The 25,362-nt window shown below is 33.0% G+C and overlaps 1 protein-coding gene across 1 annotated transcript in view; it reads left to right on the forward strand.

The window, feature by feature from the left end:
- The first annotated feature begins 1,553 nt into the window (after positions 1–1,553).
- LOC147070937 (uncharacterized) overlaps positions 1,554–25,362 on the forward strand; it is a 36,409-nt gene continuing 12,600 nt past the window's right edge. The window contains exons 1-2 of the mRNA XM_085949042.1: positions 1,554–2,251; positions 20,379–20,584. Coding sequence (XP_085805168.1) covers positions 20,444–20,584 — 141 coding nt within the window. The 5' untranslated portion in view covers positions 1,554–2,251; positions 20,379–20,443. The remainder of the gene's footprint in view (positions 2,252–20,378; positions 20,585–25,362) is intronic.

Below are 25,362 nucleotides of genomic sequence, written 5' to 3' on the forward strand. Positions count from 1 at the left end.
ACCCTCAGAGGAGTCAGGAGTTGAAAGTGATGAATATAAGGAGAGATCTGAATTATTCAGTCAAAATTAGCCTTGCTTGATATTAAATCGGTGTGGTCAATTGGGCCCGTGTGTAGACAGACACTGGAAATCAGCTCCGATCGGTCGGAGTACCAGATGAGGTGTTCAGCGTCTTGATGGTCGTGCCCTCTATGAATTACGGCATGTGTTCTGTCTAACAAAAATCTCTGTATAACTTGGCTGCGAAGTTACCATGGCCAGTCAGGAGCTGGCTTACCCAGTGTGTTGGTATTAAATATTGCCTAAAGGACACCTTTGGTTAACGCGGGTCACAGGCCACTGACGGCCTCTAAATTTTGCAAACTGCACTTGACCATCAAAACGCGGCTAACTCGATCGCAGAATACAAGCCGAGTGACTGGTCATGCATGACGTCATGGCATGACATACTTACTTACTATCGCTTCCCGAGGCGTTCCGATCGCCACCCGCTTTCCAAATGCCTCCTCCTGAATGACCAGAAAAAACATTCTTGTAGACAGGCTAATTATTGTAAACCAATGGTACTGTTTTATTTTAATTTTTGACTTAATTAAATTGTTATTTTTTAGTCAATACCGAATATTATATGAATGTTAGGTAGTGAAAAATTAGGTACATTTCTGATATGATGAAAAATAAGTTTTTTATAATACTTTTATTTGGTTTCTTAATTAACGCATTGTTTTCGTAAAACCACCGGAATCACCCAACACAATGGAGTTTACCTGTGAGAATCCAGACAGGTAAGGTACTTACTACAACATGTTTATCAGGTTTTTACGATGCTCATTCAATACTTTACAATAATAATAATATTGAATATAATTATGCAACAGAACACAACTACCGACAGTCAACGTTTGACTGTACTAAGTCGCGGTTGCCACGCTTGACCTGCTAATTTGTTGAATTACGCGGCAGAAATTGAAACTAAGTATTTACTTACAGTTTTCTTCGAGAAGTTCTCTCGACTTTCTTCAGTGAAAAGTAAAATTAATGACTTAATTTTGCTTGAAAGTTTAAAAGTGAATATACTCGTATATATTATTATTTGTACATAAAATTAAAAATATTTATGTATTTTAGTGTGATGTTACATTGTTATGATTCTAAATGTCGATAAACAAAATAAAGTAGAATATAATTACATACTATAATTGTACAAAGTGAAAAGTTTATGGATATTAAAGGCTGTATAATAAACAGAAATAATTTAAATAATACTCTAAAAAGATTCTCAATTATTTTAGACATTATAATTATCCCTTATTATAGATTAATTGTACCTAAGTATATTTTTAATTTCTAGACTTGAGAACAAGACATACTTACTAGAAATAAAACAAATCCAAAAGATTATACACAAGTTAATTTGTTTTTTTAATAATAAAATTAATAATATTACGTTTAAAATACGAGATAATATCTCAAATTATAATAACAAATATAAAAAAAGATTTGACATTAATATTGTTATAATAATTATAAAACATTAATAATAGTGTGGACATATTATAAGAAAGTGATAATATCTATATGTGTATGCATGATGAATTCAATGCAATACAGCTGCTACTGTGCTAATTATAATAATTATTAATAACTGATTGTTTTGAAAAAAATAATACATGCGAAGTCACAATATTTGAAGGTCGTTAAAAAATATTACTGAACAAGTTGACAGTAAAGTAAATAAACGTGTCAGTTTGAAATGTAACTATTTTTATAATATTCATGAAAATATTAATACAGTACGGATATCAATTGAAATGAACAAAATTTCCCATAAAAATTCATGAGTAATAATAATTTCAACGTGTCAATTGTAATATGAACATTTTGTAACAGAGTTAATATTAAAGTAACACGATTTGAATTGTTTTTCAATATATTGCGTGCAACAGTGAATGAAGAAACTCTCTTGAATAATAAATACCGAATGATTTTCCCATATTTCCATCAGTTAAAGCGATTTATAATACTGTTTATTTTGTTATTACCGCTTTGATACTGGTATGATTCGGTGTGGATAAAAATTTGACAGTCATCTGTTGTTTGTTCTGGATCAACTCGCCGGAGTTAATTTGGCGCTGCTGTTTGCATTTTCATGGATGGAAAAGCGTGGCGATTAATGGAAAATAATAATCTCACCGGAAAATTTGTTCAAAATGCAGCGATTTTAGTCGACGGTATGACTGTGTACTTGCAGGTGAGATATGTGTTTTGATTATTTATTATTAACGTATAAGCAATTACATCTCAATTATATTGCATTAAACTTAATAGATTTAATAGCAGTTTAATGAGCAGTGGTAATAAACCAGGATTCCAAAAAAATATTCTAAAAACTTTGTAAAAAATACTACCATGGGAGATAAAGATAGTCGGTCACCATCAGGGCGATCTTTGTTTTCTCATCTGCTATCCGAAACAGTTCAGTGAAACTGTACTCGTAGTAATTACGCAGACTCTTTAGGGCCGTCCTTTAAGCGTTGACCAATAATCTCTTCTTGAATGACAATTTGGGGAATGCTGTACTTTTTTTTGTTCATAATGTGGCCGAGGTACTATAGTTTTCTTGTAATGGAAACTTCGCAGAACTTCTCCGTTATTATTTGTCAATCGCTCAGTCAATCTCGAATTCCTCAACTGTCTGCGACATGTCTTAGATTAGCGATCACATCTTCATACCATTGGATTGAGAGAACATAATAGTAAGCCACACGGAGTCTCGTAATTGTGGTGTAACTGTGTAATTATTAGAATCCCGACTTTGCGAGTGTGGTGAGATTCAGACCACGGAGCACATCCTGGAGTCGTGTAACATAATATGTCTCTTCTCCAGAAGAGTTTCACAGTGCCTTGTTATACATATGACATGTTCTGTGACGTTGTTTTCAAAATGTCTTTTTATTTTTGAACAAAATGTTTTATTATTTTTTTTGTTACTGTCTTCATATAATTAAATTCATTTACTAACCCTACTCGCAGTGACGTTATGTGTGGGTAAGCAGGTCATCTGTCACTGTAAAATCTAATGGCCGTTAAAAATACGAATAATATAACTTTTGAAAGTAGCTTTCGCAGAGATGACAATTTTACACTTGCAGCATTAACAGATTGTCTATGTTTGTAATTGTATATGTATGTTGTAAAGATTGTCTTTGAATGGATTAGTATAAGATAGCCATGCAAAAAAATACTTACTTAGTTGTATTAAAAGTTAAGACTAAAATAGGTAATATCTTTAATTTTAAGTCTGCTTCAGGGATGCACCTTATCTGTGTATGTCTACTGCTTTACCTGAATATTTTATAATATACATCTTTTGTACTTTAATATGGCGTGTCGTTCATGCGGGATTCCCCGAGATTTCACTAAACAAAAAAGGTTGAGACTCAATAAGGATAAACAACTGTTATCCGTCACGTTCCAGCATCTGAATATAGAAAAAAACGCAAGATCGTATCACGTTCCGTGCATCATAACCATGGAAGGTCTTCGGTGCGTAGATCGTTCTTGTAGCAACGGTGTAGAATAAGACAGGGTCGGATTTATAAGAACATATCTCTTCGATGATCTACACGGTGGCTTCACTGGCAGGATCTTTAAGCTCTGACTTGTTACCCGTTCAAAACGTTCACGTAGTGGAGAAATACAACTGCAAACCACATCCTCTGGTATATCCAAAAAGATTTAAATTGATGGATGATGGCTGCTACCCGTGTGACGGTACACGTATCAAACAGTGTGAAATGTCATCAACGACTACCCAATAGTATAAAGAGAGCGATGGGCTTTCGAAGTTCTGTGTACTCTATAATCACGAAATATTAAATAACAAAACAACACAAGAACACTACAAAAAAAAAATTCTGACCATAAAGAAAATTAACGAAATAAACGGAGCAACATAATTAACTGCAAATTTTTTTTAAATGTCATACCACAAAATTGCGAATATGTAAATAAACTAATGTAATTATGTTTCTGACACATCTTGTATGAAAAAGCAAGGGATAAAAACTATTTTATTTAATTCTAAACTTGAAATACATACCTTTACCACAATATCTTATGAAAAGTGACAAAATATGTATTATCATAGTAGGTATATAATAGAAATACGATTGAGCTAAATATATCATTTACCTGTTAAGTATCAAGTAATCAGAGTAAGAACCTTGTAACTAATTTTGAAAAAATCTTTCCTACTATTTGTAAGCAGTTCCATTAGCGATAATATCGTCAATTTCAAGGGTAAATAAGGCATATAAAAACGAACGAGGAATCAAAATGATAAATTTTGTTTACAATATTTATAAGTTAGTACTCAATATCTAAAACTGGCTGAGGTCAGTAACGGGTTGTATTAGAATTTTCAGATAATACATAAATAATGTATATAAATAATTTGCATTTGATTATTAATTTGTTACTATATTGTATCAAGATGTAAAGCCAAAAATGCATACGTGACTATTTGCAATATATATAATAAGTCTACGTAGTACACATATTATAATATATTCTCTTTTAACACTACAACAGGCTATGATGCCTAGTAAGTTTATTGTATTGTCGAACAAGAACTTTTTGTCCACGTGTTAAAACTGTGAACTAACAAGCCTCTCCTGCACAGTTAATCGCACTTCCGTTTTCAAATGAGGAACGCCCCCAAGTTTATCATTTCATTTTACTTTTCCATGGTGTACGGATATATAAATTGAAATTAGTTATGCAGAATGTAGCCAGTACAAAATAATGTCAAACTGAGATAATGGCACTTTAGCAACAACATGATGATCAAAAATGTATGTAAAATGCAAAATGTAAAATTGTAAATAGTATTTTATTTAAAGAATACTTTTTTTTGCGGCTTGGCTATTTTCAGTAGAACGTAGAGAAAACCTTCTCGCATCTGATGTATATCATATTTCATTTTTTTTATTTTTTGCGGACTGGCTACTTTCTGCACAACTATGTCCAATTTACGTAATGTGATGGATTTTTATAATAAAAATATGTCTAAAACGATCAAGAGTGATGTTAGAATTATTATTAGTAAAATTTTTGGTTTATTGCGAAAAAGAAAAGTAGGTCACATTTAAAAGAAGAGCCGATACATTATGTAAACGCGAGTTGCCGCCATGATAGGTACGTCACTGAGAAGTCTTCTATATGCGACTTTCATCGACTTCCTGTTATCGACGAGATCTTGTTGTCGGACAGTAGTTAGTAATATAAGTGAAATAATAACAAACACCCAATCTTTCAAAAAGTCATAATATTAATATATTGTGACCGGAAATCAAACTCGGAGCACACGGATGAAAGATCAGCATCTTATGCACTGGAGTACGAGGACCGCCTGTACGAGGACGCACCCACAAAAAATCATAATTAAATATATAGGTTTCTTCGGCAAAGGCACTTCGTGAAGGAGTTGCTCTTTGTTAACTTTTTTCACTAAATTCTCCCGCTCTTTTGGCTAAATAATACACACAATTTAATCTGTTTTCTTGCATCTGACCATTTTAAATTCATCTGAGAAAATACCCGTTCGGTATAGAAATTAGATATTGGTATGCAAAATAAATGATATTAGCTTGAAAATATTTTGGGCATCACGTGATGCATTCATCACGTTTTTTTGTCCTAACATAAACGTCTTACTTGTTGAATAACCCCGGGATTTGAGCCCATTTAAAATACAAAAGCTGACTGCCAATTTGTAACGCAATTTAAGAAGTGCTTCAAAGAGTATTTAAAAACCTCTAGTTAAGTTCGTCGCATGAATCTCGGGGGGCACAGGTTCGAATCCTGCTGTGTCGTATTTTTTTCAAAAATATATTTTTAGTGGTTACATAATATATTCGTCAAATAAAACATATTGTTTACTAAATTTCTGTATCAACATATTTCATAATAACGATTTATTGTACCTACTACGAATCTAATATTCAACTATGTACTTTAAAACGAATATTCATGATTTATAAAAATCATCAAGAATTTGGCAGTAAGTAGTCACCTGTCATTAAATAGATAAAAATAGTTACTTGACAATATTATGTAGATACATAGGTTTTGTTAATGGGAATTTATACTAATTCTATGTTATTATTTTGGTGTCAAGTTGACCAGTGTTATCAAAACATCTTTTCTGAGTTTAAGCGAAAAACTGTGATTAAAATGTCAAAAGCAGGAATCATTTTTGGGCATGTCAATTAATGCGCGTGTAAATTAAAGATAATTTGGCGGCTGCGACAAAAATCACTGTGGTGTGAATGTTGACATTGAAAATTGTGATAATTTGTTATTTGACGAAATTAAAAGCGACGCACAACATTACTGTTGACGATTTTAAGGTAAACATCTATTTAAAAATATTAGTAGGCACTGTAGTGGCTATTTGTGTATGTAAAATTATAATACGATATACGTTTACAACTTAATCACACTAACATTAAAAAATACATGTCAATAATCTTTATTCTACATAGTTACAATAGATGTCGCATGTATTGAATGTACCTATGTATAAAGATAAAACAATATTCTACAGTCTCCATATTACATACTTCTTACTATAAAAAATATAAATATTCATTCCATTCCTATTTTGAAAACATTATTCCATAGACGAATATTACTATATGCCGTCATGGCAGGTGGTTGTCTTCCATTTTATTACAACGTTTTTCTTCGCTCGTATTCTTATTTTTCCGGTGGTTCTTTGTGGTGGTTTGTTGTAGTTAGACATTTGAAACTTTTAGAATATATCAGAACACGATGCCAATGCGTTTTTTTTAATACTTTTAGCCATGTTTAAGTAGAATTGAATTCATTTTCAGTTAATTCTGTTTTGTATGAAAAGTTATTTTGACACCATTATTGGTTGGTAGGGGGTCCTAGCAACTAAATTATTAATATATACGTGCGTTACTATGGAAATCAATATGACATGTCAAGTACAATTTTTTTTGATCGTTTAAGCTAGTCAAGTCAAGTTTATATGATTCAACAGAAAATTTAAAAACGTTTTATATAAAAAGTTCTTTTTATCTTGTAATTATTTCAAAATAGTTTCGTTATATTATATACATATATCTACACACGTTACCTAAATATGTTATATTAACAGATTTTTAAAACCGGGAATCGTTGTTAAATATTCGCTCAACCCGTCGGGTTATAGGTCTGAATCAAACAAATGTCGAATAAAATAATAATGTATTATTACTTATGACTTTTGCAAAATGCGGGATTGACGGTTTCAGAGACGGGCGCTGTATCAAATACGCCACCATAAAACCATCATTATCATCATCATCAGGGGCGCTACAACCCGGTGTGGATCCTGGCCTCCTCCAACAGCTCCCTCCACCTGTCCTTATCCAGTGTGGTCGCTTTCCAATTCAGTACCCCCAGAATACGGCAGTCACTGGCAGCTCCATCCAACCAGCGAATATTTGGCCTGCCTCTTCTTCTACGCCCCTATTGGATTGCTGGACATCACCCTCTTTGCCGGTTCATTGTCATTCAAACGGTGCACGTGACCTAGCCATCGCAGTCTCCCAATATTAATTGATTGAACTGCGCTGCAATCTTCGTACAGCCCGTAGAGCTCAACATTATATCTTATCCTCCAATTGGTACCGTCCCTGATCGGTCCATATATACGGCGGAGATTTTTTCTTTCAAAGATGTTCAGGGCTCGTTCATTTCGCAGAGTTAATGTCCATGTTTCCGATGCGTAGGTGAGCACTGGCTTTACAATGTTTTGTAAAGAGTGCTTTTAGTTTTAGTATTAGCCACCATAAAACCACTAACGTTAAATACTAAATTAAATACATTAAATGAATAACTCTTTGTATTTTGACAAAATCTCGATTAGATATAAAAAGAAAAATTTCAAGTACTAAGTAAGTACTAAACTAATAAGTTGTTTACTAGAGAAATTAATATTTTTTAAAAACAAAATAAAGAAAATAATCATAAAAATAAGTAGATAAATCAATTACAAACTGAAACTGTTCAACCAACATATATTTTCTGACAGTTTTTTTTTTAAATTATTGAGGGTTTATGAATGAAACTTCCCCAAGCTTGTTAACGAATCAAGAGAGCTTGTCGTAATCTTGAGACCCCTTCAATATGTTCAGAATCAATTATAATATAACCATGTATAATTATCATAATATAATGTGGTCTGTCAAATGTGTAAATTAGTATCTAAATATATGCGTTGTTTGGATGCGACCAAGAATGAAGTACCTACCTATTATCAATTTCCTACTACTTTCACCTCAAATCGAAACACGACAAATTTTCTGCCATCCACTGTAAAGCATCATAATACCCCGTTTACACGTGCATGGGTGTACTTGCTTTTCCCTCCACCACCCGCCACGTCTCCACATCCGTTATAAAGGCGTATACCGTGGCGTAGCGAACGATAGGCGCTGTTTAAATTTGTGCCAAAAGTGTCACAGGAGCAACTTTCTAAGACCTTGGTTGGCGTGCACTAGAGTATGCGTGATCCCTACTTCCATATAATGTATTACGATCAATTCTCGATGAGAAAAGACCTTCTCGCTCGCCGTATAATACCGCAAACTTTTTAAAAGCTGAGAAATTTTCCCTCGTAGATACCAAGTCGCAATGGCCGACCAGTCCAACTGAGGGTCGGACCGACTTGAGAAGATCTTTCCTTTCAACCGACATATGGGGACACTCCCAGAGGATGTGATCGGCATCCTGCAATTCGCCACATAAGCAAGTCGGAGATTCTATTAGGCCAAGCTGACAGAGCTTGGAGGCAAAACCACCGTGTCCGGTTAAGAACTGAGAAGTCCAATGGTCTGGAGTCAATCTGGTTATCTCCATGCGCCACTTTATATTAGGAAAAAACAAATGCGTTTGTCTGCCCTTGGAAGAAGCATGGATGTACTGTGCACAATAAGAAAATATATGGGAAAACATATTGTATTATCCTGTAGTTGACAAGATTGCGTGCATAAATCAAATAAGTTTGAAAGGTTCCAAATTGTGATGATTTATTGCGCGCAAGTAAGATTGCGAACATGCCGATAAAAAAACGAACTACTCATTTGGAGCTCCGATTTTCAATACGACCTGTCAGATAGTAGTATAAAATGACAACCTCGTGTCTCGCTTACTCTTGAAGAATGAGATTGGAGAGACAGTCAGCACTTTTACGTGTAAACAGTTATTGTCGTGGCAGTTTAAAATAAGCACAATTGCCGACAATAATTCCATGCATGTGTACAGGCGCTATAAGCCCAAGTGTGATAGTTTTCATTACACCGTTAATAATTAGACAGTGTGAGTTTCTAATTTTTTTTGGGCAGAAATATTATTTAAAAATTTGATTAATAAAAATCTGTAAGTGTGTTATTCTAGTATATATCTACATAATTGTTTATAAGTACTGCGCACATGATAAAATCTACAATTCTTAGGCAGTTAATATAATCAGTAAAATTTTAATGAAAAAAGAAATAAATTACGTTCCTTAAAACAAAAGTGCCAACTTGAAAATAACAGAAGCGTAGAATATCCAAGAGGAAATTGAAACGTCAAAGTTGCCATGAACAAAAGACGAGAGGAAAAATGAGGCGTCTCTATGAAAATTTTCAAAGATAAACCTCCTTATTATGTTGGCAGAGACATAGTTAAATGAATGAAAATATAAAATAGAAAGCCATAGTAGATAGATCGTTGTCTGTTCACAATATTATTCTATGCGAGTTTTTTGTGTTTCTATTTTAGTCTTAGAGGTATAGGTTGATAGTTTATAATATATTATGTATTATTATTATTATGCCCTATCGGTAAGTTGCGAAGGTTTTCAAACTGTATGCGTAAATTAATTATTCACAGCAGGTAATCGACAATTTTACTATTTCCAGGCAATCTTAATTCAATATGCTGATATACGAGATTTATTGTACAGTTATTATAAAAAAAGTATCTACCTCAACAGGACAACTGGTTTCTAAAATATTTTCAAGAAAATAATATGGATTCAATCATATTCAGGGCGCAATCTTTGCCTGTCGTGAGAATAGGGAGAAATTACTATTGAGATAACTAGCATCAGTATTTGGATGTTGTGGTGACGGCGGAAAAGGTGTGATAAGGAGGAGATGAATGGAGTATGGACTGAAGTATGAAGTATGCAGTTACTGGTGGAGATGGCGAGTTTATTTGACAGATTGACAAGTGTAGTTTATATATGTAGAATGATACAATAATTAAGATGGCTTTAGACTTGGCGATACTGAGTGATAGTTACACGATCAAGATAAAAGCGGAATGAGACATTCGTTCAATCGTGATAGCCTTTTCTTGATTGATACCCATGAAAAATGCTTACACTGAGTATCCCAGACTTTTGTTGAGAAAATGCATTTTCATATAAGTAATACATATTAATAATATTTGTGAGGTAAAAGTTTTTACTTTCAATTGGTAATTATGTTCGTGTGAATATTTTATGCTAAAAATGTATGTGATAAACAATGTACAGACAATCAGATTGTTATTAAATAAATAATATCAATTTGAGAACTATTTGTATATCAGGATTTTACTGACAACTGCTTATTCTCACGGGACTCGTTGATCGCCACAAGTACGTTAAAAGCAAAAAATATGCCGATTTTGAACTGGTTGAGTTTTATATATTATCAGGAAGAGACGAATAGTTATATTTTTAATATTAGGGAATCCTAGTTTCATTTGCGACTACGTACTAAACGTATAACAGGAATCGTAGATATGTCAGGTTTAAATTAAATATTTGAGAAGCTGCGTGGAGAAAAACAGGCTCATCCATTCTAATTATTGGTATTTTTAGAGCGTCGTGAAAAGACTAAATTAATTACTAAAGGCGCTGTGAAATGAAAAAGTTTGGAAATCACTAAGGACTGAGTCTTCTAAAGTTCAGATCGATCTGTGTACCGTAGGACTAGACCTAACGTTTCATACAAATGGACTTTCGTGAATTGTTTTCCTAAGCGATTGGGAGGATTTGAGATATCTATAAAGAGAATTTGTGTGCTAATGTGTGCCAATGTGTGCTACCCGTGTTCACGTATGGCTGCGAGACGTGGACCCTCAACACGAAAGATGTCCAAAGGCTAAGAGTCGCACAGCGAGGCATAGAGAGGTGTATGTTGGGCATCACGTGAAAGTACCGTAAGAGAAACGAATGGGTTAGGAAGCAGACAGGAGTACGCGATGTAATAGACGTTGCCAAACAGCTGCAATGGAGATGGGCGGGGCACATTGCTCGCCGAGAGGACGGCCGCTGGACAAATGCCGTCATCCAGTGGTACCCAAGTGGTACAAAACGGCCACAGGGTCGCCCTAAAAGCCGCTGGATTGACGAACTGGTAAAGTTCGGCGGAACTACGTGGCAGCGAACGACACAGGATCGAGAGAGTTTGGAAGAAGCTTGGGGAGGCCTTCATCCAGCAGTGGATTGACCCCGGCTGATGATGATGATATAGAGAATTTATTATATTATAATATAATATTACAATCATTGAAAAATATTGAATTCAATTATTTAATTAACCCCTGTCTAAACCAAATTATTATAGTTTAGACATGCTATGGGCGATCCGACAAAAATAGTATATAATTTCTCAGTCATACTTATTTGTCTTCGTTGAATTAAGAATACATTATGGTGATGATAATTTTTTTTAAATTCATTGAGTCCGATCTATACCAAACTCTTAAATTATGCTATTAAACCATACATAATTTTAGATATTTTATAGATAGACAAATATTTTTAACTGTGATCGTTAAATTAATTATTACAGATGGTGTTGGATATTTTTTTAAAATTCATTAAGCCCTGCCTAAAGTAAACCATAATCGATTAAAAATATTCATTAAACATTGCATAATTTTAGATATTTTATAGGTAAACGGTTATGTGTTTACCATATCTGTTATGGCTTGGATTAGGCAGGTTTTAAAACTAACACATACTATCTACACATTATAATCTTAGTTCAATGAAAACAAATACGTTTGACTGATAAAGTTTAATATACACTATAATGTCGGATCTTTACAGCCTACCTCCACCCTTTGCTACTGGGTAATATCATGCTATTTAATACTTTGTATATGTAACAGATTTTTTATACAATACATATTTTGTAAAATTTGAATTAAGGCTATAAAATTCTGGAGTTATGTCTTGTAGCACATACACATTCTGACTCGAAGAAGAAAAATTAAAACGATTTCATATATATGTTCACATATATATACACACATTTTTATTTTTTAAATTTTCGACCAAATAAGACCTAAAATTTCCCCGCCATCCCCCAAACCTATATTTCAACATAAAGCAATATTTTTTTATCTTGTGGTCATTACGCCTTCACTTGCACGCGTATAGAGTTTTTTTTTCCTCCGAAAAAGGAATGGGATAATCTGTTACTGTATATCTTTGACAATTTATTGAGAGAAAATTTTCCAGTTTCTATCGGAATTTAAAACGCGCGTGTTAAATAATGTAGGTACTTACATAATATATCGCGACTCCACCCTCACAGACAGTTGTCTAAAAGTTTGAGAAACAATTTTCACCTCGCTTGCTTCAATCCAACGGTAAATATTTGTTTCGACTTTCCCAAACTTTCATCCCTTTTCTGGATCCTTCCTGTAAATATAAGTAGGTAAAATCCTCTCGCCTATTCATTATTTATTGTGCCAAGTTATTCTGCTTTCCATTCTATAATAAGGCTGTATGTATATTCAAAGAGATACAATATTAGATTTGCAGAACGAAAGTATTATGTAGAAAATCGGTTTTCAAAAGCTTTGCAAACTTATACATACAGTATCTTATCATTTATTTCTGAATAATATATGCATTATGGTTTATTTAGTATAATATTCAACTCACTTTTCAATTTCTACACCCTCAGAAAACGTGACTAGCTAGCATATTATGACGGCCTAAAAGCACGGAATTAGACGAAAAGATTTAGTTTAAATTATTTTATACACAGATTCGCTTTCAGAATTGTAACAAAAACAATCTGCCTAGATTGCACAGGCTACCCAGTTCCAGGAAGGAAAATTGCCAATTTTTGTAACGTGTTGTTATAATGTAACGTTTATCGCGCGGATGACACAAACGGACACTAACGATCCTGATAAGTATGACCATTTAGCCACGCGGAATTGATAACCAATTGTGGATGCGACAGATTACAATAACTAGTAAGTACGTAAACACCCTTAATTATACCTACAGGTTAGATATTTATTGCTAGACTGAAAGTGCGGAGTGTCTTGGTATAGGGAACGTACCCGGAAAAGTGCGGTTTTCCGTGGGTGGGTAAATGTAGAAGTAAGTGGCACCTAATAGATTTTGTTAACCCCGACCTCTACTACCATCTTAAAAATCAACAAAATAAGTATTAAGGGCATTTTTTTTCAAAATGGACATATAGGTACGCTGCGTTGTATAGTTACCACTTTTGTGCGCTAAAATGCATATACATGTATCACGTTTTTATACAAAATATCGAATATCGTGACATATACCGGAAAATTATTGTAACAGATCGGCAAATTGAACTAAAGTATAAGGCGATATTTCAGTGAAACGGCAAATAATTTTCAACTATAGGCGCGACGAAATTTTGGACTCGCTGGCACTCGGAAACCGAACGTCGAGGTGTGAATACGTCAATTTGTTTTGTGATGGCGACGGGGGTATTAATTCTTAAATCGTGTAAAGATGACTAAAAACGTTACCCATTTACTTTAAAAAGAAAACATTTCAATGAATATATTATTATTGTTACTAATAGAACAACAAACAGAACATTAAATGGACGCATGTTGGATTTATATGACAAATTATATTTCGTTCGGCATGCGTCATTTGCACCCGCAATCCGCGCATCGCCTAGCCACGATCTTTTTAGACCAAGCCTCAACTGACATATAGCCTTAAGGCTTTTCAAAAAGCCTAACAAACAAATAATTGAAACTTTCTCATTTTAAAAAAAGTTTTATAAACGCCGTTAAATCTTATTTAATATTGGATGTTTTAAAAAAAATAATTTTAAATATTATTTATTATGGTTTTTTGGACCCACATTACCTACATACCTTTAAAGCCTTTATCGATGACACACGTCAGTTGGAGATAGAGAACTACTCAATCAAAGCAACTGAAAATTGGCGGTGCTGGATGTTTTATGGAAAAGGCCAAAACACACTAAAGGTTAACGTGTCATAACCTATTCAAACATTCACTACATTTATCTGTATTACATTTTTATAAATCATAATTTGAAGAAATATCTATATTTTCTATGACATTTTTCTTCTAAAACTAAGCTAAATAATATTTTTTGTTTCTTTTATTCTCATTTCTGTTAATTTCCTTCCAATGTAATGAGTAAAATAAGCACATGAAAAAGGCCGTCCATTTCTGTTTTCTACAAATGAATTTATATCAAAACAATAATATAATAGACGTTCACTTAATTTGGTTTTCCTGGATGAAAAGGAAAATATATTATATTCAGTTTCATATATTTTGGGAAAATTCTTCAATTACATAAATAAATACAATGGTAGGGAGAAAAAAAAAGAAAGAAAAACCACAGTACTTTAGCCCTATTATAAGAAGACAACATTACAGCATTCCCCAACTTCAGCTGGGGCACGGTCCAAAACGATCGTGACTACGCGACGCGAAGATTGTGCAAACGACGCCTGCAAAACAAAACATAATTTGTCATAAAAATTTAACATGCGTTCATTTAATGTTCTGTTTATTGTTCTATTAGTAACAATAATAATATATTCATTGACATGTTTTCTTTTTCAAGTAAATGGGTAACGTTTTTTTGTCATCTTTATACGATTTAAGAATAAATACCGCCGTCGCCATCACGAAACAAATTGACGTGTTCACAGCTCGACTTTCGCTCTCCGATTGCTAGCGAGAGAAAATTTCGTCGCACCTATAGTTGAAAATTATTTGCCATTTCACTGAAGTATGCTCTTAATACAATTTAAAAGTTTTTACAAAAAAATATTCTTCATGAAAGAGGTTTGTCAAAGTTCTTTGGTAGTTTAATACTGGCCTAGTGCATAATATATTTTTATTAGAGCGAGAATATTGAAGCCGACACGCGCAGCTTTGGTACCTTTTCTGCTGATAAAATAATGTAGATAAAAAACAGCAATTTCCTAGTTTCCACTTGACAATGAATAAAATAACAATTACGTTGTAAGCAACTACCTGGTCACTTATGGAAGGCCACTGAAAAATATATTACTGAGGTACCTATTTTAAATTGTAAGTTAGTATTAAAATTCATTGTCGATTACAGTTTGTGGTGACTCGGTGGGTTAAACAAACTTTACGTTATCAATAAGAAGGTGTAGAATAATATACAGGTAATATTTCATACTTCAAGTGAATAAATGTTTCTTTCAAAATTAATTTTGTTGTAATATTTTCACTTAGCACTCTGATAATAGAATAATTTACAAATCGAATATATGACATAATATAGTTCTTCCCATTCTTCTCGGTTCAAGACACTGCCTGTTTTTAAACACCGATCACTGAATACCAGTAACACCAAGCGATATGCCCAGCATATTACCGCTTTAACAGTTTGTTGACGTCTATAAGATCGCGTGTTTCCTGTCTTGTTTTATGCTCTAACCGTTAATTACACGGTGTTGCCTTTCATTAACAAACTATAGTATTCTTTATATTTTTAGTGTGAATGAAATTTTATTTAATAAAATTGCAGTTCTCTGCAGTGGATAAACTGTGCTGACAAAATAGTTATAGTTTTTATTCACAGGTGTCACTGTTAATTTATAATAATATTAAACATTAATTAATATTGTGATCGATTAGAATTAGTAATTTGAACCTACATTAAAAGGTTGCCGTCATGCATGTAAGGGTTCATGTATGGTTTTTGTGATATCACAAGTCGTCATAAGTTAGTCCACGCCGACAATTATTCCAAAATGAGTGGAAAGATTCACATGCTTATTTAAAAAACTATTTTTGACCATTTGTTATACCACTGATAAGTAAAAGTAAATTACCACTTTAGTTCCTAAGCGGATCTATTCGTACGAAGACACAATTTTGGGACAACCACAACCTACGACTTTATAGACGGCCACTCCAGTGACTCGGCTCTTAAAAGTAACGTTTATTTATACGAATTTAAGTGGTTTGAAGTACCTTAGATAAAACGAAGTTATTAGGAATAATTCGCAAGAATCATAGATAGATCGATAGCTTAAACGCTAAAGAACTCACCCGGAAAGTGAAAGATGTGAGTCCAAATCACACTCGGTACAACTATTAAATATATCCTAAACAATGCAGCAGTAAACAAAATAATTAAAAAAAATCCTGTAAGAATATTGTCAATCCAACCGATGTAGTAGCAATATACGTTCTCATTCATTACACCACGATGTACGCCTGAAGCGGAGACATGGCAGGTGATGGAAGGAAAGCATGTCAAGAGTACGCCTTTAGCACCCCATCACTCATTGACTTTCAATATAGTATGTCACTCTTATTTTAAATGTAACTAGACCAATTATTTATTTTGCAATGTCAGTGTTGGCAGATAAAAAAATTTATCCCAACAGGTACATTATTATTATGTAACAAGTTGATTTAACCTCGATTTATTAAATTATTTATAACCAGTTATTAGTTACTTTGTGATGTATACATAATGCATATATATAATATACGGACAGATGGTATGGTATATGAGCATAAATTATGCAATAGATAATATTATAATATAACTCGTGATAACATATAATGCAAAGATGAACTCATTTCGAAGTGGAGATTTAAATTTCTTAAGTCAATGAAACGAGTGGGTACGAAGTGTGTACAAAGTGTACAAGTGAGTTGATAAAAATCAGCAAAAACTGCAAACACTTTGAGCATATGGATTGAATATGAATTTTTATAATAAAATTAGAAACATACTCGTACCTGCATGAAAAATATATTTTTTGAAAAGTTGGACGGAGTAGAGCTTGAACTCAGATCTTTTAATTTCCGGTGAGTGTTCTAGTATTTTAGCTATCGATCCGTTTATGATTCATGCGTATTTCAAGTCACTCCAATAATATGTATTATTAAGGGGGGACATGCTCGTCGAAGGTCAAAATTGAGTTTTTATTGTATTTTCAAACCGTGATCCTGGACACTCCTTAAACGTTGTAGATAATCTATTAATATATTTTTGAAGCCTTATTATCCTTTATAGTTATTTTAAACATTTGATGACTGCATAAAGTATTTTTGTTACATTAAATAGTATTCTTTTAAACCTCTCGCTCTAATGTTTTATAATATAGTCATATTTCGGTACATAACTGTGCAGAGGTGTTAAGATTTTTTACATTTATTAATTTTTAAACGCATTTATAAAACCATTAGCATAATTTTTTATAAGATAATTTTTGTAAAATATTCACGATAAAAAATTATATTGATAATCTCTGTGATCCCAAATTTGACAAGAATTAGGCATTTTATTATTCAAAAAATCGGCAAGATTAACACATTTAAAGATGATTTTAAAGATATTTATTATAAGCTATGTCTTTGACCATTCAAGTGTGATAAAAATTTTATGAATAATGATTGCTTTATAATTATTATTGACCTAAGAATAAGGTAATGTTTTTTTGAAATACGCCATTTCTTTTGTCATTCCCTAGTAGTTAAACTAAAACATACGGCCGTAGCCATAAATTGACAAACTATAATTAAAGTAGGGAGTAAAATTATGTTAACGCGCGTGTTTGAACATGTACCTAACCGAATTTTTTTTATTTTTTTTTTAAACGGAACATGTTCAAACACGCGCGTTAATATCATTTTACTCCTTACTTCAATTATAGTTTGTCAATTTATGGCTACGGCCGTATGTTGTAGCTTAACCACTGGGGGATGACAAAAGAAATGGCGTATTTCAAAAAAACACTACCTTATTCTTAGGTCAATAATTATTATAAAGCAATCATTATTCATAAGATGTTTATCACACTTGAATGGTCAAAGACATAGCTTATAATAAGTATCTTTAGAATCATCTTCAAATGTGTTAATCTTGCCGATTTTTGAATAATAAAATGCCTAATTCTTGTCAAATTTGGGATCACAGAGATTATCAATATACTTTTTTATCGTGAATATTTTACAAAAATTATCTCGTAATAAATTATGCTAATGGTTTTATAAATGCGTTTAAAAATTAATAAATGTAAAAAATTTTAACACCACTGCACAGTTATGTACCGAAATATGACTATATTCTAAAACATTAGAGCGAGAGGTTTAAAAGAATACTATTTAATGTAACAAAAATACTTTATGCAGTCATCAAATGTTTAAAATAACTATAAAGGATAATAAGGCTTCAAAATTATATAAATAGATTATCTACAACGTTTTAGGAGTGTCCAGGATCATGGTTTGAAAATACAATAAAAACTCAATTTTGACCTTCGACGAGCATGTCCCCCCAGTCGCGAGTTGCGGGTCTCAGTGAAAAATTCAATGCGTGTTTTATCCAGTGCAAGCACCCAGTGGCTTCCTTCTCCCAATAAGGCTCAAGCCACAGCTTCTGTGGATGCTCATATTTCTGGTGAAAGAAATAGTCGCAAATAGTGCTTTGAATTAGCTTGTCAATTTTTCTCCTTGCTTTACCGATTTGGCAACTTGGATCATAACTAATCACGACGCCTCTAACCAATTACTATGCGCTCGAGGTGTTACCAATTTTCGTTAATATCGGCGGCCGTCTTTTTTCATTTTGAGTGAAATTATTTACAGTGGATACTTAATTTAATTCCTAGACGCCATCAGGACCTTCATGTAGTATTAAAGTTACGTAATTCAAAATACTATAGAATAAAGATTAGAAAAAATGGTGTTGGGCGTGACTCGAACCAGAATACATCGGACTACATTCAATTTGGTTTTCCAATTGACTCACTATCACTTAAGGACATGCGCATACCAGAAGATCTTGTGAGTGCGACAGGTGGCAACGACTTGCGTTCTAAGGTGTTTTGTTTGAATCAAAACGTGGAGTATCACAAGATGGGAAAGAAATATGTGCGGGTCTGCCGAGGGGGTGACTAGGCGCGATAAGATAATAGACGAGGTACGAGCGGTCCTAAGTCGCGACGGCTAGCTATGGGTCATCAGCGTAAGGTTACTACCTATGACTATGGCTAATAAAGATATCTTCACTTAGATTTATCGAAAGTTTTGTACTTTAGCTGTTGTTACTTATTAAATTTTAAAATTTGCCTCTACTTGCTCCGCTCTCCCATGGGCACTCTTAACTTAGAGTCAAAGCATACTTGAATGCTGCGCGATGGACCTTAATCTTGGGTAATCTGCTCCTGATAGATTCATAGTCATTCTGATATTTCACACCAAAACGTCCCGTGATACACCTGAGTAGCTAAGTCCGGGTCTAGTTTGGGGGTGTGTAGTCGTATCTGTATAAACTGAAAGTATTGCTATATTCCTCAGGGAGGAAGGCAAAGGAAACAAGTAGTTTGAATTGACAGGGACCTGATGTGGTTTGATGGTGTTATCCTTCGTTCGTCTCCTTACCAAAGACTGGATTTCTGTGCAATTCCTGAGTAGTATTCACACCTGTTACGTTTAAAGACCGTCGTCTTGGTGGTAATTGTCAGGTGATTTACCTCCTAGGATGTATTTAGACTAGATGGCGAGAAGATAATCGGGAAACAATAAGCTTTCATGAAAGTTAAAACATTAAAGTTTATTCAATGGAAATGCGAGTACACAATACAGCGGATAAGATATACCTACGCGTTACAAAGATTTAAAAATAATAGACGAAAGGCGCGAGGTGCGTGTCTCTTTTATACATTTTTGGTGATATCATTTTAATTAGTTTATTGACGTTTTGTGTGTGATATCCGGCGTAGGTCCTATGAACGCCTGATGCCCCACCCTTGTGTTTATCAAGCTAGGGTAATTCTGTAGGTATTGCATCATATTAAATGGCTATTGTTTATGAACCCTTATAAACTTGCAAAGTTTGGTAGGTATAACCTACTTTGAAACTTGGGATGTTGTATAACAGTACGATATGTGAGTTTTGTTTACCGATAGTTAACTAGACCATTCCGTCGCCAGCTGTCATATTTCCTTTTATATACATTTAATATATGATATTTTTGTTTGCTTTCAGATATTGTACTACAAGGAAAGTATGCCACTGTTTCCGCGTCAGCTGCAGTGATCGAGGCGCGACGAATGACCACCCGAAGGACGTATCTCCATCAGAAAGTATCGGCTGCGAGTTTTCACGAAGACAATCGAAAAATGCCGCGGGTAGGGTTGACAAGGTGGGAAGGCCGTTCAGGAAGGGAAAACAAGCGGAAAATTTGCTTTGCGGTAAGAATGAGATTCCAGGACCAATAATACAGGCTGTTGGGAAAATTGATCTTGAAAATCTTCCCAAAATATCACAATAAACATTCGTGTTGGCATTCTTGTTTTAACGCAAAATAACAACGATTCTTCTTTTATTGAATATACATAGTTTGTACTTCTGAGAAATTTACTTATAACCACTATAAAACTAAAAAAAAAAATACGATACCCAGCAAGATTCGCGCATATGTGCTCTGACCACTGTTATATAGCTACGTGTTCTATCTGATTGCAACAAAGTGATTTTTAGAGTACTCTCGAAAGCGCTTTCTAAATTGCGTTATTTTTTGGTAATCGGCTTTTGTATTTTACATCAAAGAATTAAAAATCATAGTCAAAACCAGTGCCATACTATCACGTAATATAATGCTGTAGGTATTTAATCCTAACGGTGCCTCCAGTCCATACGACGATTTAATTTTTGGAAAAATATACCTAAATTCATTTTGGCGTGCCGGGCGAATACCGAAATAGTTTCGCGGTCTAAACGCCCGACTGTCGTGATAGCACAATTTATAGCCCGAGTTCAAAGTTCCTATTTTAGTGCCTAAAACTGAGGACGAAATTTTTAAAAATTTAAGTACCTGCTGGAAATATGGATGTCCTAGGACCTTCTATTCAGTAGTCTAGCTAGTACACCATATATACCTTAAAGTCTCTAACTGATATCCTTCAGCACCAACATTTTATAATTAAAATTTGTAAAGTTTACTGTGCAAAACATACATGTTGAACATTGAACATGTGCCAATTGTGTTCATTTCCTATATAAACTATATATAAATATCTTTCTAATAATGCGTAATGTTACCGAATAGTGAAATAATAATTTATTATTTGTTTCACTGTCAATTTACCATCTTATTTAAAATTACTTTTGAGATTCATAATACAAGAGTTACATTTTACTACATCCTATGTTTATTTAAAATGGCGTCCATTTTCTCAAGCAAAAGCAGATTTCCTATTCTCGGAAGGCAAGATTAGGTGACTTTACTATAGCTACTGCACCGAAATCTGGTGACTCGAAGGTCTCTTATTAACATCCCTGAGCTGTGGACTTAGATACGCCAGATTTCGTGCTTCCGACTCCATATAACGTATTCAGGAAGGACATTTTTTGAAACAGACCTGTCGGTTTTGTTAAAAAAACAAAAAAAAAACACTTTCATCGTGAAATATTAACGCGGGAATACTTTTAAGTTTTAAACGAAAATGTGGTCTCGTTAAACATAAAAAGGCAAAAGCGATTTGCATAGATAATCACATTTTTTCGCAAAGAAAAATATTATTTTGCTTGATATTATACACCGTGGGTATAAAATAAACCTGGCTACGTATTTTAAAATAAGTTTAGTTTAACTCTTAATGCGTGTTTTGACTATGATTTACCAATTTCCAAAACGATTAAAATTATTATAATCATTCATACATATTATAATTTATTAGTTTATATTCATTATTATTCTACAATTGGTTAAAGCTGATTTCACAGATTTATTAATAAGAATAGAAATGCGAAAGCCAGTTGCCATACATACCGAGACTTTGACGGTAGTATTGGTTTATGATTCAAAGGTGCACAATTCATTAAACGGAAGAAATTCATAGCCCCTATATGGACTCACATATTTCCAATATTTAATGGGTGTTATGTTTACATAATATAAATTAATTGAAAATAAAATATTACTTTTTAATACAATGTTAAATTTGAAGTTATTGGTTTCAAAATTCGCTACCTCCATATTATTATTTTTTAATATTTTTCTTCATTCTGATTCTTACTTTTCCTTTGTATGCATCATACAATGTTACAATGAATGTAGGTCTGTTTTAGGGTGTTTTAGTTTAAACCGGCATTTAATATTACTCGGCCTGCAGTTTATATATCCATTGCAGCGCTTGAAAAGGAAAATTTTACGAACTGGAGCGTTCGATAACTTTCCGAAAATATTAACATAATATCTAATTTTATGTAGGTACCTACTTATATTTTATAAAAATAAGTGATATTTATTATATAGCATAATATGAAACTCAGATAGTTAAATTATTGTTTCCACGACACTTAATGATAATCTCGGAGATTTCATGAACCGGAGTTGTGTTCCGGTGCGTTCCGGTCCATTTCGAGCCCTAGTTAATTAAACATTTTTCATTAATTTAAATGACAATAAAGACATCTAATTTCACTATTCGCCTGTCATTGTAAGAAAAAAATATTCTATTCGCAGTCCTAAATGTGTGTGAGGGTTTTTGGGATAATTTAAAAATGGAGGAATATGGAGGTAACCGAATATGAAAAAAGGCTTCAGTTTATCCCATATTTGACTATTGTCGAAAATCGTACTTTTTACAGTCACACACAGAAGGTAATGTATATTATGCAATGTGTATAATTGTTGTGTTATCTGTTGAGTTTTTATGGTAGTAGTAGGGTCGAAATCCAGTATCCTTGATAACTTTCAAGAAAAATAATTGTTTTTTTATTATACATTTTCGAAACCGACAAAAATGTGCAAAATTATTATTCTTGTGAAAAATTTTACACACACATGGTTCTAAATACTAAATTATTACCCATTCTCGATAAGATTGTTGTGCATCCAACGAAACTCCAATGCTGCGTCCCATTCTGCTTTACGCTTGAGGTTGTAGTAAATATCACCCACATCTTATTTCCTCTCTGCCATTTCAAGATTGTAAAATTGAATTTAATCATGAATGTACAAGTTATCTTTCCTTTTATAATTTTAGTTTCATTGTCTATGGTTATTGGTAGAATGAAGGCTTAACTAGGATAATAATATTATGTTGTATTATGTATTGTAAACAAAAACATGTATTTAATCACATAATGAATCACTGTTATTTCCAAAAAGCATTCTTCTTTGATTATAAATAAATCATCACATGATACCGATTTAAATATTACGTTCTTTTAAAACTTCATTTGTTTTGTTCGTGCAGAAGACACGGACATGTCTACCGTAAGATATTTGATCGGAAATCATAAGTCGTCCTCTCCTGCGGTTTGGATTTTCCACGGCAATTTGTATTCATGGCCTTATTATTCAGAGAATAAATTTCATTTACATTCTTTGTTTTGCGTACTGCGGTAGTTCGGCTCTCGCGAGATTGCGGCTTGTCTATGGGTTCGCCTTTCGATTTTTTTTCGGCGCCAATAGGTAAAATTTGAATAATAAAATGTTTGAAATTCGAATTAATAGCTGTGGTCAATTTATACAATGAACGTTTATATGGCTGTAGGGACTAAACCACAATACGCTGGGAATGTTTGCTTTCATCTCATTTATGTAGGTAACGAAATTTCATTTTATATTACATATTACGTAAAAATATAACATTACCGTAGGCTTTTAAAAAGAGTATAGGTTTTTATAACTTTATTTAGTTTGTCTACATAAAAAGATTTTTATAATGTTATTAAGCCCTGGGAAATAACTATTAAAATGTAAGTATTTTCATAAGAATCTTTTTAAATATTATAGGTACAACAAAGGGCATACTTATTAGTTAGCTTTGTTAACAATAAAATTTAAATATTCTTAAGTACCTGAAGCAAACAATAAAGTCTTTTATTAATTATAAATTGGCTTTAAGTAGACGAAAAATGTAATAATTACGTATGTAAGAATTTAAGCAATAATAGCATTTTTTTAAATGCTCCCTATTTTTTGTTTTGTAAAGTCGTGTACACACTCAAGTTGTTTGGCAAATCAGATTTATTTGAAATATATTCATAATTTTGTGTTCTTTGATTTATTTTTATGGCTGGACTGATAGACATTGAATTATTAGTATTACAAGCGTATTTTTTATTTTATATAATAAACCATAAAATTTTAAATTCATAATTTATATAGTTGAACCATCACAAAAACACAATTAACACTCAAAATTTGTATTATATTATTTTTATCCGTCTTGATTTATCTGAAATACACCGGCATTATCGAAATAGATACGTCATACACATTTATAATGGTGTCTACCTATTCAATCGACGCGTTATTTTGATTTGAATCCAATATTCTTTTGCTGATGATATTATCGTTAGCTAAATAGTACAAGAATAGGTGGCATTGCCATTTGGTATTTTTTTCTATTTGTGTAAAAACATAATAAGTCACCATTATTTATTTTATGGCTATAAATCCGACCAGACGACCTCAAAGAAAATCTTAAAATATAGGTCAATAAACATATATAGCCATTCAGCACCGCAGGCGAAAAAAAATGTCATCTTCATGTAATCTACTTTCAAATGTTGTAATTTTTTGCATTCTTATTATTAATGATCCGGTGTCGGCTTTGAGCGCTTCCGACATTTTTCTACATCATCTTCTCCCTTTTGACCTGGGACACCAGTTGGATACGTCCAGAGTCAGAGATCTTTTTCTACTCCATCCAGCCACCGGAGTCGTGGTCTGCCAGCACCTTGTCATCACTTTGGCTTGGTTGACCTCAAGGTGAATACTCCGCTTGACATAGGCACCTAGCGGAAGAACATGAAGCTTACAAATTGAGGCAATTTATTGGTGATTTACATTTTAAAGTGTAATATTAAAATTTATCTAAAAACATAAAAAAAAATAGTTATAAAATGAGAACTCGTTAAAAGATCCTACTTTCCACAAGATTTCAAAATGTGTCATTCTTTTATTGTTTTTTTGTTATTATTAAAAAAAAATCTAGTGGTTATATTATATTTC

This window comes from Rhyacophila brunnea, unplaced genomic scaffold (assembly GCF_057557595.1).
Source record: "Rhyacophila brunnea isolate RB1 unplaced genomic scaffold, BYU_Rbru_1.0 scaffold_21, whole genome shotgun sequence".
In the NCBI taxonomy this organism is placed as follows: domain Eukaryota; kingdom Metazoa; phylum Arthropoda; class Insecta; order Trichoptera; family Rhyacophilidae; genus Rhyacophila; species Rhyacophila brunnea.